This window comes from Mirounga angustirostris, unplaced genomic scaffold (genome assembly GCF_029215605.1).
Source record: "Mirounga angustirostris isolate CCGP_5_RB_7025 unplaced genomic scaffold, mMirAng1.0.hap1 SCAF_8, whole genome shotgun sequence".
Lineage (NCBI taxonomy): Eukaryota > Metazoa > Chordata > Mammalia > Carnivora > Phocidae > Mirounga > Mirounga angustirostris.
In genome coordinates this window covers 33,843,082-33,858,752 of record NW_026991716.1, presented here as the reverse complement: position 1 = coordinate 33,858,752, position 15,671 = coordinate 33,843,082, and the positions used below count along the sequence as shown (strand labels likewise).

The 15,671-nt window shown below is 40.6% G+C and overlaps 1 protein-coding gene across 3 annotated transcripts in view; it reads right to left on the bottom strand.

Moving 5' to 3' along the window:
* The window catches only part of CMTR1 (cap methyltransferase 1), a 50,705-nt gene that overhangs the window by 6,775 nt on the left and 28,259 nt on the right, over nucleotides 1-15,671 (bottom strand). For 2 of the 3 annotated variants that reach the window (XM_064597554.1, XM_064597555.1), the window contains exons 12-18: nucleotides 15,527-15,659; nucleotides 14,618-14,797; nucleotides 3,685-3,741; nucleotides 2,872-2,929; nucleotides 2,305-2,373; nucleotides 1,193-1,324; nucleotides 25-147 (exon numbers count right to left, since the gene is read on the bottom strand). In XM_064597554.1, the coding sequence (XP_064453624.1) occupies nucleotides 25-147; nucleotides 1,193-1,324; nucleotides 2,305-2,373; nucleotides 2,872-2,929; nucleotides 3,685-3,741; nucleotides 14,618-14,797; nucleotides 15,527-15,659 (752 nt within the window). The remainder of the gene's footprint in view (nucleotides 1-24; nucleotides 148-1,192; nucleotides 1,325-2,304; nucleotides 2,374-2,871; nucleotides 2,930-3,684; nucleotides 3,742-14,617; nucleotides 14,798-15,526; nucleotides 15,660-15,671) is intronic. The other variant, XM_064597556.1, reaches the window with a different exon arrangement.

Sequence of the window (15,671 nt, the reverse complement as noted above, 5' to 3'; positions counted from 1 at the left end):
CACGTGAGCAGAACCACCTCTGACCTCCCCTTTCAGCTCATGGACGATCTCCACAGACAGCAGAGTATCCCGGGGTAGCTCTGTCTTCAGGTCCAGCTTGACCCAGCGGTCTGACTGGCGGCCATCCCATGTGTAAATCTGAGACTTCTATGGGCAGAGAGAAAGGGCCCCATCAGGCAGGTATGGAGATGGAGGGGTGAGAGCCTCAGTTCTCAAAAGGGCTTTTAGTTGGCAGCTAAAAGCCGATGGGGCTGGGAAATGTCAGAAGAAAATGTCCAGGAGAGATTAGCCAGTTAGGCTTCAGCAACAGGGATCTGGTGGTCCTGGGGGGAGGGAGCAGGCCCAGGGCACCACTCAAAAGGCCTAAGTCCACGATGAGATCAAGCTTGGTGTATGTATCTCTGAGGTGAGCTTACAAAAGGGTCCAGTGAGTTGGTGGGGGTGTGGGGGGGCAGAAAGTAAACAGAGAAAAAGATCAAGTGTGAGAGAACACAAAGTAAGTGAGGGAGCAGAGATAAAGTTACACAGAGATACAAAGCAGAATGGAAAGAAAGGGTAATGATGACTTTACCCAATTAAGATACAGAATTGCCAAGGCTCGGGGCGCCTGGGGGGGGCTCAGTCAGTTAAGCATCCAACTCTCAGTTTCGGCTCAGGTCATGATGTCAGCGCCGTGAGATCGTTGGGCTCAGTCCTGGGTGTGGAGCCTGCTTAGGATTCTCTCCCTCCCTCCCCCTCTTCCCCCTCTCTCTCGCAAAGAAAAAGAAAAAAAAAAATTGACAAGGCTTTCCCTTATCTTAGACTCCAAGGGCTCCAGAGCAAGACAGGATGACGAGGGATGGTGTTGCAAAGAAATGGCTGCATGGAATCAAGCCACATTAGCCTGCTGACCATCCTGCTAGCCTAGGAAGCTTAATATCACAAGAAAAGAAGCAGTGTTCCCTTTAGCAATGCACAGAGATGAGTAAGCAAATGTGTGAATAAATTAAAAACTGAACGGATGAATGACACTTGGCTAACTCAGAGGAAGAAAGGAAGTGAAGCTTTAAGAAATACCTTCCCTGGGGTCAAAGCCCCAGCTCCTTGGTGCCAAGAGAACACCAAGTGTGGCAGGCAGCTGTCCAGACTCCCACAGACCTAGACCAAGGTTCTACACCCCAACTACTAGATGGGAAGCCAGCGGCAGACTTACCCCCAGGCCAATGAGGAACTTCTGCTCGCTGCCAGACACCATGCAGCGGTAGTCGAGCACTGGGCGGATCTTCTCCAGGGTTTTGGAGGTGAGCAGTGTGGGCTTATAACTGAAGATGTCAATCTCAGTGCCCTGCAGCCCCGGGTCAGAGAAAACACGGCTGGGTTGGGGGAACGGACAGGTGCTCAGGAAAGGTGCCTGTATGGGGGTGGGGGCGGCTGGGAGAAGCGAGGGACAGGAAGCACTGGCTCTCTGAAACATGCCCCCCTGCACCCCTGCTCTACCTAACCATGCACTAACTGGAATCTAATTCCATCTGCTTGGAGTGTTCCTTTAGGACCTATTAGGACAGGCTAGGAAGGGAAAGAACACAGAGTCCCTGAGTACAGATCAATTTACCAGAGCCATAAGGAAATGTCACCTGAATATAAAAGCCACCCCTTCAATAAAACTGAAGGCGAGGACTCATCAGTAGTTGGTTTGAGAGCAGTTAAGTGACCTCTCCACCCCATTTAGAAAAATGTACATGTGCTACTCTTTCGAGGTCATCTTGAACCACATTCTCCAGTCCTTGACCCCACAAAACCAACACAATGGCCCATGATCTGAGCCAGATTTAAATAAGCCCAGAGAAAAGCTGGAAGTCAGGTGGTAGAAAAAAACAGAACAGAATTCCAGGGACCAGCTCACCAGAAACAGAATCTAGGGTTAGGCCAGCCCCACTGTGGAGCTCCCGACAGCCCCTCTTGGCCCTCTGCCCAGCTCCCCTGCCTAAGATCATCCCACACTTCATTGTCTCCCCTGCAGGCAAATTTCATGCGACCCTGAACTTGCCAGGGAGTGGTAGCCAACCCCACCCTTCGGGCAAGTGGGAATGCTGAGCACATCACATCTCAGGACAAGAATCTTCAGGCAACCCGATGGGCTTTTGGGGAACTCAACACCCTACACCAAAGGCTCCCACCTATGGTGGCCTCAGCCTAGTCCCTCAGAGCCCAGGAGGTGCCTGCACAAGCCCTCTGGAGGCCAGGCATCTGGGGATCTCAGCAATACCTTCCACATCTAAAGTTAGGCTTCTCCAACTTTTTATTTTCCCCAGATACCAAACTTACCTGGATTAGCTCAAAGAACTTAGATTTGGGGTCTGAGGAAGAAGGAGCAACTCGAGCCTGGTCTGGGATCTGAAAGGAGACAGCAACGAGCTTTGATTTTCAAATGCCCTTTCCACGAAGGCTGTCTGTGAGCATATGCAGGCGAGGGGATAGGTCCAGACGGGGGAAGAGGCAATGGCACCTAACAAAGGGGGCTAGAAAGCAGGAGATGGAGGTGGGTAATCCAGCCACTGCCCCACTTCGGGCCCTGGGGTGCACACCACAAAGGCCACTTCCCTCTCTCTGGGGCTCTCTGTGGGCAGTGTTGCTGTACAGAGCCCCAGCAGCAAAATGAGGCTTGGGCACCCACCACCCTTGCCCTTTCTGACCCAATTGCGGGACCACACGGACAGTGAAAGGGCCAAAAAGGTAACTCCTGATGATGCTGAGCCGGCCGGCTCTGGAACACCATAAGGACAGGCAGACGTGTTCACACGAGGGGAGACCCTAAGGTGACAGGGTTGGTCAATCCATTCTTCTCTACAGCCTCCCTGCCCTGGAGCAACAAGTGGCTGGGGAGATGCTCACCCCCCAAAGTCGAAGGCACTCTTTCCGGATCTCTGCCTGCCGAGGCTCACTCAGGGTCCTGAGAAAATGAAGCCAACAGTGATTAAAACCTCCAAGAGGTGAACCCCTCAGAACCCCAGAGAGAGGAAGCCCACAGGAGTAAACGTGTGTGCACACACTGCCATCAGCTCAGGATGCTAACAATACTCACACGGCTCTGCCCCTTAAAGATGGGAGCTCAGAGGTACACAAAGTGGGGTGACCTCTCCTTCCCACCACAAAGGGAAGGGAGACTACCCTCCTGATCACACCCAGGATGCCAGAATTCCCCACACAGCCTTCTCTCAATTACCCATCAGCATGTTCTGGCTCCTCCTCTGCTGAGAGAGGCCACATTAAGTCCATCCCAGTGGATGTCACTGTGTCTCAGAAAGCTGACTCAGTTTATGCTCACCCCCTACCAGAGGGTTGGTTTTCCTTGACCAGTCCTATCTCCCCTCTCTTGATCACTCTTTACTCCATGTCCCCTCAACATTATGTATTCTATTCATACTATGCCACTCTACATCCTCTGATGCACTACTACTAACTCTTCCTGTATCCTTTTCCTGGGTTACTCTTCTCTGCCCAAACACAAACACAAACACAACGTCTTTGAAGGCAAGGTTCATGCCATATACTTTTCTGGCATGCTTCACAGACCACAGCAGAGTAGAAGATAAAAGAGTAGATGTTTTAAAACGTTTGTTGAAATGAAATAAACAAAGAGCTTAGAGCAAAATAAAAAGATCTTTCCTTGAAGTAGATGAATTCTGGGGAGTGGGCAACACTTACGTGTCTTGAACAAACGCATGGATTTTGGCCAGAGCTTTGATCTGCAGACTACAGTGGCTAGAGAGAGAGGGGGGAAAAAAAAGGATTTAATTTCAGGATTACCAAAAAAGACAGCCAAAAGGCATCAAAAAAGAGTTTAGCCAGAGCAGTGCTATCTATATTTGGGGGAGAAGGGCTGGAGCCCTGAAAGAGAACTCCCTTGACCACACCCCAAGGTACAGTTACATGGGGCCTGCTTACAATAAAACAGAATTGAGTCAAACCCTCCAGACACTCAGCTCCCAGGTCCTGCTAAAAGGAAGGTTCTGATCCCATCCTTAAAAATTTGAAAGCAGTAGTGAACTAATTCTAAATAAAGCAACAAAATCCAGACCCAGTTCAACTGCAGACTAAACCCTATACTAACAGCTGCCCTTTCTACTTTAATCCCCAATGTTCTTTTACACACAATGCCTCGCATTAAATAAAAAAGTACGTGACATGTGATAAAGCAAGAAAATGTGAGCAACTAGCAAGAGGGAAAACAATCCAACAGCACAAGATCCAGAAAATGGTCCGAATGTTAATTATCAGACAGGACCCCTAACTGAAAACCATGTTAAAGGATCTACCAGAAAAGATGTACAATGTGCACGCAAAATAGAGAATTTCAGCAGAGATGAAGAAACCACATTTCTAAAAAACAAAGATTCTAGAAATATATAATATTAGAGATGAAGAATGATTTTGATGGGCTTAACAGCAGACTGAAAACAGTAGAGGAAAGAATCCATGTACCTGGGGACTGAAACACAAGAGAAAAAAGTGAAAAAACACACCAGCACTGAAGCTCTACAGGACAATAGCAAACGGTTTAACATAAATAAGTAGAGTCTCAGAAGGAGAAAAAAGACTAGGACAAAATACTGACAAGATAATAGCCAAGAATTTTCCCAAACTGATAAATGAAATCAATCCACACATCCAATGTCAGAGAATCCCAAGCAGAATCAATACAAAGAAAACCATATATAAACACATCACAGTCAACATGCTGAAAACAAAGATAAAGGGAAAATCTTAAAGCAGTCAGAGGAAACAGGACACACAACATGCATAAAAACAGTAAGAATAATGACTGACTTCTCATCAGAAACAAGGAAGGCAGAGAACAATGGAACATTATCTTTCAAGTCCTGAAATAGAAACATAGTCAACCTCGAATTCTAGATGCCTTTTTTTTTTTTTTTAAGATTTTATTTATTTGAGAGAGAGAGAGAATGAGAGACAGAGAGCACGAGAGGGAAGAGGGCAGAGGGAGAAGCAGACCCCCTGCTGAGCAGGGAGCCCGATGCAGGACTCAATCCCGGGACTCCAGGATCATGACCTGAGCCGAAGGCAGTCGCTTAACCGACTGAGCCACCCAGGCGCCCCAACCTCGAATTCTATATCCAATGAAAATATCCTTCAAAGATGAAAGGGAAATAAATACATTTTCAAAAGACAAAGCTGAAGGAATTACTCCAGCAACACTTGCCCAACAAAAATAGGCTAAAAGAAATTCTTTGGGCAAGAGGGAAATGATTCCAAATGGAAACCTGGCTCTGCAAGAAGGAATGAAGAACAACAGAACAGGTAAATAGGTTAGTCAATATCAAGGACCTTTAAAAAAAAAATTAAATGTACAAATACAGGCATGCCTCATTTTATTGCGCTTCATATGACTGTACTTCACAGATAATGCATTTTTTTTTTTTTTTACAAATGGCAGGTTTGTGGCAACCCTGTGTCAAGCAGATCTATTGGTGCCATTTTCCCAGCAGCATTTGCTCATGTCATGTCTCCATGTCACATTTTGGTAATTCTCACAATATTTCAAACTTTTTATTATTATTTTTGTATTTGTTATGGTGATGTGCGATCAGCAAACTTTGGAGCCTGAAGATCAGACTGAATTGCTATAAAACTTTAAAAGATGAGGAGCTGCTTCTTATGGATAAGCAAAGAAAGTAGTTCTTGAGCAGGAATCTACTCCCGGTGAAGAGGTTGTGAAGACTGTTGAGATGACAACAAAGGATTTGGGATATTACATAAACTTAGTTGATAAAGCAGTGGTAGGGTTTGAGAGGACTGACTCCCAATTTTCAAAGAAGCTCTGTTGGTAAAATGTTATCAAACAACACTGCGTGCCACAGAGAAACTGTTCACGAAAGAAGAGTCATTCAATGTGGCAAATGTCTTATTTTTAGAAATTGTTGTCTTATTTTAAGAAATTGCCACAGCCACCCCAACCTTCAGTAACCACCACCCTGATCAGTCAGCACCTATCAGCACTGAGGCAAGACCCTGTACCAGCAAAAAGATTACAACTCGCTGAAAGTGCAGACAATGCTTATCATATTTAGCAATAACATATTTTTAAATTAAGATTTGTATATTGCTTTTTGTACATGCTATTGCACACTTAACAGACTACAGTATAATGTAAACATAAATTTATATGCACTGAGAAACAAAAAAATTAATGTCTTGCTGTATTGCAATACTCACCTTACGGCGGTGGTCTAGAACCAAACCCACAGTATCTCCGAGACATGCCTGTACCTTTAAGTCTCTTTAAAAGACAATACGGACTTTACAGTTTAAAATTAAAATAACAGCAAGGTAAAGTAGGGTTTATATGAAATAAGAACACGTATATGCAAGTAAATGCATATTTACTATGGTAAGGTTCTTACATTGTTCATGAAGTAGAATACTTTTTGAAGGTAAAACATGATAAATTAAAGATGCATACTGTAATCTCCGAAACAGCGAAAACATAACACAAAAGGTATAAAAAAGAAAAAACCCAAGGAGATATAAAAGACTATTAAAAAACACAAACTTTCCCCCTAAAAAAGGAAGGAACAGAGAAGCAAAAAGAAGACAGGATAAACAGAAATCAAACCACCAAGATAGAGGATTTAAATCCAAACATATCAATAATTACATTCTATGTAACTATACTAAACACTCTAATTAAAAGGCAGAGACTGTAACACTGGATAAGAAGGTAAGACCCAAGCATACATTATTTACAAAGACAAAGACAGGTTGAAAATAAAGTAACATAAAAAGACAAATCAAACAAATACTAAGCAAAAGAAAGCTGATGTGGCTATATTAATACCAGACAAGGTAGATTTCAAGACAAAGAGTATTACTAGAGATAAAGAAGAATATTTCATAATGATAAAAGTTCAATTCATTAAGAATAACAGAGAATACAGATTTAGAGACTAATATACCTCATGAACAGACTCAATTTAATAAAATATTAGTAAATCAATACAGCAATATATAAGAGTGATACACATAATCAAACCATATCCAAAAACGCAAGATTTGTTTACCATTTGAAAATCACTCAATGTAACTCACTGTAATGAAATAAAGAAAAATAACATAATAATTTCTATAGATACAGAAAAAGTATTTGACAGAATTAAACATCCATTCATGATAAAAACTCTAAACAAACTCAAAATAGAATAAAACTCTGCCAACCTGATAAAGGACTTTAAAAAAAACCTACCAACACCATACTTATTAAACAATTTACACTTAAAATCAACAATAAGGCAAGGCTGTCTGCTTTTATCACTTCAATTCAACATCAAACTGGAGGAATTAGTGAAATAAGAAAAAAAAAAAAACAGAGCTACTATATGATCAAGCAATTCCACTTGTGGGTATTTATCCAAAAAAAACTGGAATCAGAATCTTGAAAAGATATCAGCATCCCCATGTTCACTGCAGCACTATGCACAACAGTCAAGATGTAGAAACAAACTAAATGTCCACTGACAGATGAATAAAGAAAATGTAGTAATATACATACGATGGAGTATTTTTTCAAATTTTTTATCTTAAGTAAACTCCACACCACATGTAGGGCTCAAACTCACAAATCCAAGATCAAGAGTCACATACTCTACCGACTGAACCAACAAGGCACTCCTTTACATACAATGGAGTATTATCCTGACTTTAAAAAAAAAGAAATTAAGTAACATGAGACAACATGAATGAACACTGGGGACATCATGCTAAGTGAAATAAACCAGACAAAGAAAGACAAATACTGCATGATTCCAATTATATAAGGTATCTGAAATAGTCAAATTCATAGAACCAATAAGTAAATTAAACATTCTCACAGGATACACAGTCAGTATACAAAAATCAATTGTATTTCCACATACTAGCAATGAACTAGAAAATGAAATTTTAAACATACTACTTACATTACATCCAAATGCACAAAATTCTTAGGGATAAATTTAGCAAAAGATGTGTAAGACTTCTATACTGAAAACTATAAAACTCTGCTGAGAGACATTAAAGAAACTAAATAAATGGCCATTTTTTTATTTATGGATGGGAAGGTTCAATTTTGTTAAGATGTCAATTCTCGCCAAATTGATTCATAAATTCAGTGTAATCTCCATCAAAACTCCAGCAGGCTTTTTGTAGGAATTGACAAACTGATTCTAAAATTACACAGAACTTCCAAAAAAAAAAAAAAAAACTTAGACTAGCTAACAGTCTTGAAAAAGAAGATCAGTGCTGGAGAACATACACTACCTGACCTCAAGGTAACTTGTTTCAAGGTACAGTCATCAAGAGAATATGGCAAAGGACAGACAAACAGATTGATAGAACATGGGCGCCTGGGTGGCTCAGTTGGTTAAGCGACTGCCGTCAGCTCAGGTCATGATCCTGGAGTCCCGGGATCGAGTCCCACATCAGGCTCCCTGCTCAGCAGGGAGTCTGCTTCTCCCTCTGACCCTCCTCCCTCTCATGCTCTCTGTCTCTCATTCTCTCTCTCGCAAATAAATTAAAAATTAAAAAAAAAAAAAAAACCAACATTGATAGAACAGAACAGAGTGCTCTAGATATAATCAATCACACATATATAGTCAAATAATTTTCAACAAGAATGCCAAAGCAATTAAATGGAAAAAGGAAGGTATTTTTAACAAATGGTGCTAGAACGGAGTATCTTTAAGGAAAAAAAAGAACTTGGACCCCTACCATCATAATACCACATGCAAAAATTAATTTCAGGTGGACTACAGACCTAAATGAATGAAACTTCTAGATGAAAACAGGAAAATATTTTCATGACTTTAGGCCAAGACTATTTAGGGAAAAAAAATCAATCACAAACAAAAGAAAAAACTGATAAATTAGATTTTGTCATCAAAATTTAAAAATTTCATCCAAACTGAAAGAAAAATAAGTAAAATTATCTCAGTTCACAGCCTTTTATGCAAAAAAACCTAAGATTCCACCAAAAACTATCATAACTAATAGGCAGATTTGACTAACTTGCAGGATACAAAAATCAACACACAAAAACCAGTCATTTCTATACACTAATAATGAACAATCTGAAAAGGATTAAGAAAACAACTCCATTTACAATAGTGTCAAAAAGAATAAAATACTTAGGAATAAGTTAAATCAAAGAAGTGTAAGATTTGTACATTAAAAGCCACAAAATACTGCTGACAAAAATGGAAAAAGACATAAATGAATGGAAAGACATCCTCTGATCATGGACTGGAAGACTCAATATTGTTAACATGACAATACTACCCAAAGCAATCTACAGATGCAATGCAATCCCTATCAAAATCCCAATGGCAATTTTTGCAAAAACAGAAAAACCCATCCTAAAATTCTTACGGAATTTCAAGGGCCCCACAGCCAAAACAATCTTGAAAAAGAAAAACAAACTGAAGGTCTCACACCTCCTCATTTCCAAACTTACTACAAAGCTAGAGTAATCAAAACTGTGGTACTGGCATAAAGACATAGAGACCAATGGAACAGAATAAAGAGCCCAGAAATACATGATCAAATGATTTTCAACAAGGGTACTAAGACCATTCCAAGAGGAAAGAACAGTCATTTCAACAAGTAGGTTGGGGAACTGGATATCTACATGCAAAAGAACGAAACTGGACCCTTACCTTATATCTACAAAAATTAACTCAAAATGGATCAAAGACCTAAACATAAAAGCTAAAACTATATAAAACTCTTAGAAGAAAACATAACAAAAAGCTTCATGATGTTGGATTCAATAATGATTTACTGAATATTACACCAAAAGCATAAGCAATAAAAGAAAAAATAAATTGAACTAATCAAATAAAAAACTGTATACTGAAGGACATAATCAATATAGGGGAAAAAAGAGCAAAGAATGAGAGAAAATATTTTCAAATCATATATCTGATGAGGATTAATATCCAGAATATATAAAGAACTCTTACAATTCAACAATGAAAAACAAACCAATTTAAAAATAGGCAAAGGGGCGCCTGGGTGGCTCAGTTGGTTAAGCGACTGCCTTCAGCTCAGGTCATGATCCTGGAGTCCCGGGATCGAGTCCCGCATCGGGCTCCCTGCTCAGCAGGGGGTCTGCTTCTCCCTCTGCCCTCTTCCCTCTCATGCTGTCTCTCATTCTCTCTCTCTCAAATAAATAAATAAAATCTTTAAAATAAATAAATAAATAGGGCGCCTGGGTGGCTCAGTTGGTTGGGTGACTGCCTTCGGCTCAGGTCATGATCCTGGAGTCCCGGGATCGAGTCCCGCATCGGGCTCCTTGCTCAGCGAGGAGTCTGCTTCTCCCTCTGACCCTCCCCCCCTCATGCTCTCTCTCTCTCATTCTCTCTCTCTCTAATAAATAAAATCTTTAAAAAAATTAAAAAATAATAAAATAAATAAATAAATAAAAATAGGCAAAGGACTAGAATAGGCATTCCTCCAAAGAAGATACACAAACTGCCCAATATAAAAATATGTACGGGGTACCTGGTGGCTCAGTCAGTTAAGCATCTGCCTTTGGCTCAGGTCATGATCCCAGGGTCCTGTGACCGAGCCCCGCATCGGGTTCCCTGCTCAGCGGGGAGCCTGCTTCTCCTCTCCCTCTGCCTGCCAGCTCTGCCTACTTGTGCTCTCTCTCTTACCAAATAAATAAAATCTTTAAAAAAATATATGTCCAATATCATTAGTCATTAGGGAAATGCAATTCAAAACTACAGTGAGATACCATTTCACACCCATTAGGATGGCTATTATCCAAAAAACAAAAAAGAGAGAGAAAGAGACAATAACAGGTGCTGATGAGGATGTGGAGAAATTGGAAACCTGGATCATTACTGGTGGGAATATGAAATGGGCTGGTGCTATAAAAAATAGTATGGCAGTTCTTCAGTAGTGGCACCATTTAAGCACAATTATTACATGATCCAACAATTCCACTTTTTGGTATATACAGAAAAGAACTGAAAGCAAGGGCTCAATTACCCGCACACCAATATTCAGAGAAGTATTATTCACAATAGCTAAAGTTTGGGGACAATCCAAATGTCCAAAAACAGATGAATGGATAAACAAAATGTGGTATATACAGATGGAATATATTACTTAGCCCTGAAAGGACTGAAATTCTGACACATGCTACAACATGATGAATCTTGAAAACATGCTAAGTGAAATAAGCCAGACATAAAAGAAGAAATATTGTATGATTCCACTTATATGAGGTACCTAGAATAGGCAAATTCATAGAACTAGAAAGTATAATAGAGATTACCAGGGGCTTGGGGTGGGGGAAATGAGGAGTTATTGTTTAATGGCTACAGAGTTTCTGTTTTGGATGATTAAAACATTCTGGAAATATACAGTGAGAATGAATCCACAACAATGTGAATGACTATATTTAATGCCACTGAACTATACATTTTAAAAAGGGTCAAAATGGTAAACTTTATTTTATGTATATTTAACCACAATAAAAAATGATGAAAAATTTTTAAACTTCTGCTTATCAAAAGATACCATTAAGAAAATGAATAGGTATGTCACACATTAGGACAAAATATTCACAACACACATATTTGAAACCGGACTTGCATTCAACATATAGAAAGAGTTCCTACAATTTAATAAAAAGACAAATCAATTTTTAAATGATCTAAAGACTTGAAGAGACACATCATAAAAGAAACATACAAACAGCCAATAAACACATGAAAAGAGGTTCAACATCATTAGTTACCACAGAAATGCAAATCAAACCACGAAAGATACCACCTCACAGAAGGACTATTATCAAAAAGAAAAGTAGTAACACGTGCTAGTGAGGATGTGAAGAAAAGGGAATACTTGTGCAGTGTTGGTAGGAATATAAATTGGTGCACCCACTATGGAAAACAGTATAGAGTTTTCTCAAAAAATTAAAAATATAGAACTACTAACAGTCCAGCAATTCTACTTCTAGGTATTTATTCTAAGAAAACAAAACACCAATTTGAAAAGACCTATGTGCCCCTAGGTTCATCACACTATTATTTATAATAGCCAAAATATGGAAGCAAGCTAAATGTCCATCAATAGATGAATGGATAAAGAAGAGTAATATATACAATGGAATATTACTTGACCATGAAAAAAGAATGAAATCTTACCATCTGTAACAATATGGATGGACTTAGAGGCTATTATGCTATGCGAAATAAATCAGACACAGAAGGACAAAAACCATGTGACTTCACTTATATGGGAATCAAAAAAACAAATGAACAAATAAAAACAAAACAGAAAAAGACTTACAGATATAGAGAACAAACTGATGGTTGCCAGAAGGGAAGGAGTGGGGGGATGGACAAAATAGGTGAAGGGAATTAAGAGGTACAATCTTCCAGTTAAATAAATAAGACACGGGAATATAATGTACAGCACAAGGAATATAGTTAATAATACTGTAACAACTTTGTATGGTGAGAGATGGTAACTAGACTTATTGTAGTGACCATTTCATATATGTATATAAATACTGAATCACTATGTTATACACATGAAACTAATACAATATTCAATTTAAAATATATATATATATATAAAAATAAAATCACAATAGTAGAACACTACACCCCCACCAGAATGGCTAAAATGAAAAAGACTAGCAATACCAAATGCTGGCAAAGATGTACAACAATCAGAATTCTCACACTCTGCTGGAGGGTGTATAAACTGGTACAAGCACTTTAGAAAATTGTATGGCATTATTAACAAGTTAAATAACACATCTAACTTATGACCTAGAATTTCTGTTCTTGGCTATTCATCTAAGAGAAATGAAAACATTTGTCCATCAAAAGCCCTGCACAAAATGTTTTAGCAACTTTACTCATAACAGCCCTAAACCAGAAATATCATAAGTGTCCATCAACAGAAGAATAAATTTGGTATGTCCATACAATGGAATACTACTCAGCAATAAAAAGGAACAAACACCACATGAAAAAATCTCAAAAACACTATGGTAAGGAGAAAAAAAACTGACACAAAAGTGTCTATGTATGATTCCACTTATACAAAGTTCTAGAACAGGTAAAACTAATCCAGGATGATAAAAGTAAAAGTGGTTAGTTACTTCAGGATTGACTGGATGGACACAAAGAAATTTTCTGAGGTTACAGTAATTTTTTTTTTTAATCTTAATAGAAATGTAGGTTACGTGAATATATGCATTTGTCAAAAATGATTGAAGTGACACATAGATCTGCATTTCAATTATGGAATTATATATCAATCTTTTTAAGCAAAGAAAGAAAATGGATTTGATATAGGATTGCTTAAACACTGCACTATTGGGAACACTGAGAAGTCCAGTTTTTTGTTTTTTTGTTTTTTTTAAGATTATTTATTTATTTGAGAGAGAGTGAGTGAGAGAGAGAACATGAGTGGGGTGGAGGGGCAGGGGGAGAGAGAGAAGCAGACTCCTCACTGAGCAGGAAGCCTGACGTAGGGCCCGATCCCAGGACCTGAGCCGAAGGCAGACGCTTAACTGACTGAGCCACCCAGGCTCCCCTGAAAAGTCCAGCTCTGCCATGCATCCATACACGCTCATAGCAGATGGCAACACAGTTCAGCAAAAGAAGTCCAAAAACGTTACAAAGCCATGGTTTTGCTGACTCTAGACCGGTTCGGGACCGCATGCTGAAGCTCAGTATCTGCTCCAGCTTGGTATCTCCCATCAAGATGAGAGCACTTATGTGGCAGTACTGTGGAAAGTTAAAATACTGTAGGATGATGGATAAATGGGTAAAGACTTCCTCTTCTGTGATTCTCCAGGGCCTATACCTTCAAACTTCTCTAGGAGTCAGGACTGTGACTTAGAAATGACCTTTCCAACACCTGTTTTGCCCTGTGAGAAAGCACTTCTACTGACTCACTGCTACTATACAACTCTCCAACGAACCTCAGAAAACTTTTCTCTCAGGCTTGCCCACTTAGAAAACGGAAGCACTGTCACTACTTTTAAATTATTACCAGTAACAGCAAGGGGGAAGGCGGGGATCAAAGAAGGTTTAAAACAAAACAAAACAAAACAAAACAAAACAAAACAAAACACAAAACAGCATTCAGATCACCTGTCTGGGGAATTCATGAACTGGCAAAAAAGCTTTAATACCAGAAACTTCCAAAGCATGCTGCATCCTTGCTTCCTAGCCATCTCCTGTCTCCGACAGGGAGCTTCACAAGGCAACAACCATGACAGCCTTTCACAGAAGCAATTAAAGAGCAGTTACTCCTGCCTCCAGGGACACAGGACAAGGCTGCTATCTATCAGGTTTCACTATCATCCTCAGGCTCCCATGGGCAGGGCTGTACCAACCAGGTTCCCACTGGCCACCCTTGGGAAGGGCATGGGGGTAGGACGAGAGTCCCCAAAGTCCCCAAAGTCCAAGGAGCCCTGGAACAAGCAGACCAATCCTACCAATTTTTTAGGATTGACAAAGCGATACTAAGAGCTAGTCATTCAGTCCTTCGTTTTCTGGTCTTCCTTGATACCCCAGTGGCATCAGCAAAAAACACCCGGTTTGCTTACCTCTCATTGGATCGTATCATGTAGTCAGTAAATTCATGGTCTCCCTTGATCACCTCCAAGGGGACCACAAGGTTGACGTCAGAATCAGTGTTCTGCAGCTGGTTGAGTTTAATATTGACTGAGAAGAGGTAATCCCGCACATCATCTATGCCCACCTTCAGGCCCTTGCACACCACATACCTGGCAGAAGACACCCTGTCAGTCCACTGAGCAAGGGCTTCTCCCCCACATTCCTCCTCCCCAAACTCTTCGCTGAGTCATAAAGCTAAACAGTCTTAAGTCCATGCACAAAGAACAGCACACACAGACTCTGCTGCAAAAGTTCAATTCAATTCTTTCCTTTTGATGTTGGGCTGTATTTCTACCCTCTGTAGCAGTGGTTCCCAACTGCCCTGTGCCAGGCTGGCTGCATTACCATCACTAGGGAGTCTGTTAAATTACAAACTTAATTAATAGACTCTCCAGGAATGGGGCCCAGAAACCTGTGTTTTTAACAAGCCACCTAAGCAATTCAGACTGGCCACATCTTCTCTCACATTACGCAGGAGCACTGCATACTGTGTCCCAACTGGGAAGCCAACAGTGCCCTCTGGGTGGCGGCCCCCTCGCCCTTGCCCAGTCCATGTCCCTCAAGGTGCCCCTTCTTCTGGTCATCTTCTCCTTCCTGGACCAAGCCAAGGATCCCCCACCTAAGTGTAAGGAATAAGGCTTGTGGAGAAGGAGGCAGAGGCTGAAGTGGCACACCAAAGAACCATTAGGATCTGAATCCTGCCTTCTACTGGCTCTAACTGTATCCTTAAAATCAGGGTTTTAATGTAGCTTGAGTAGTTATGCCAGAGAGGTGCATCAGGATGTGCTGTTCTAGCATGCAGTCGACTAGTCTGATTAAACCGGAGAGGAAGGCCTCACCTCTCTGAGTTGGCAGGACGGCTGGTGACCGGCTTAAAGAGACACACTCGTTCGAAGCAGCAGTAGAGCAGGTAGATGAGCCCCACACTAAACGGGGTGAATAGGTCAAAGGTTTTACAGATGAAGTGGCCTCCTAGATTAGAGC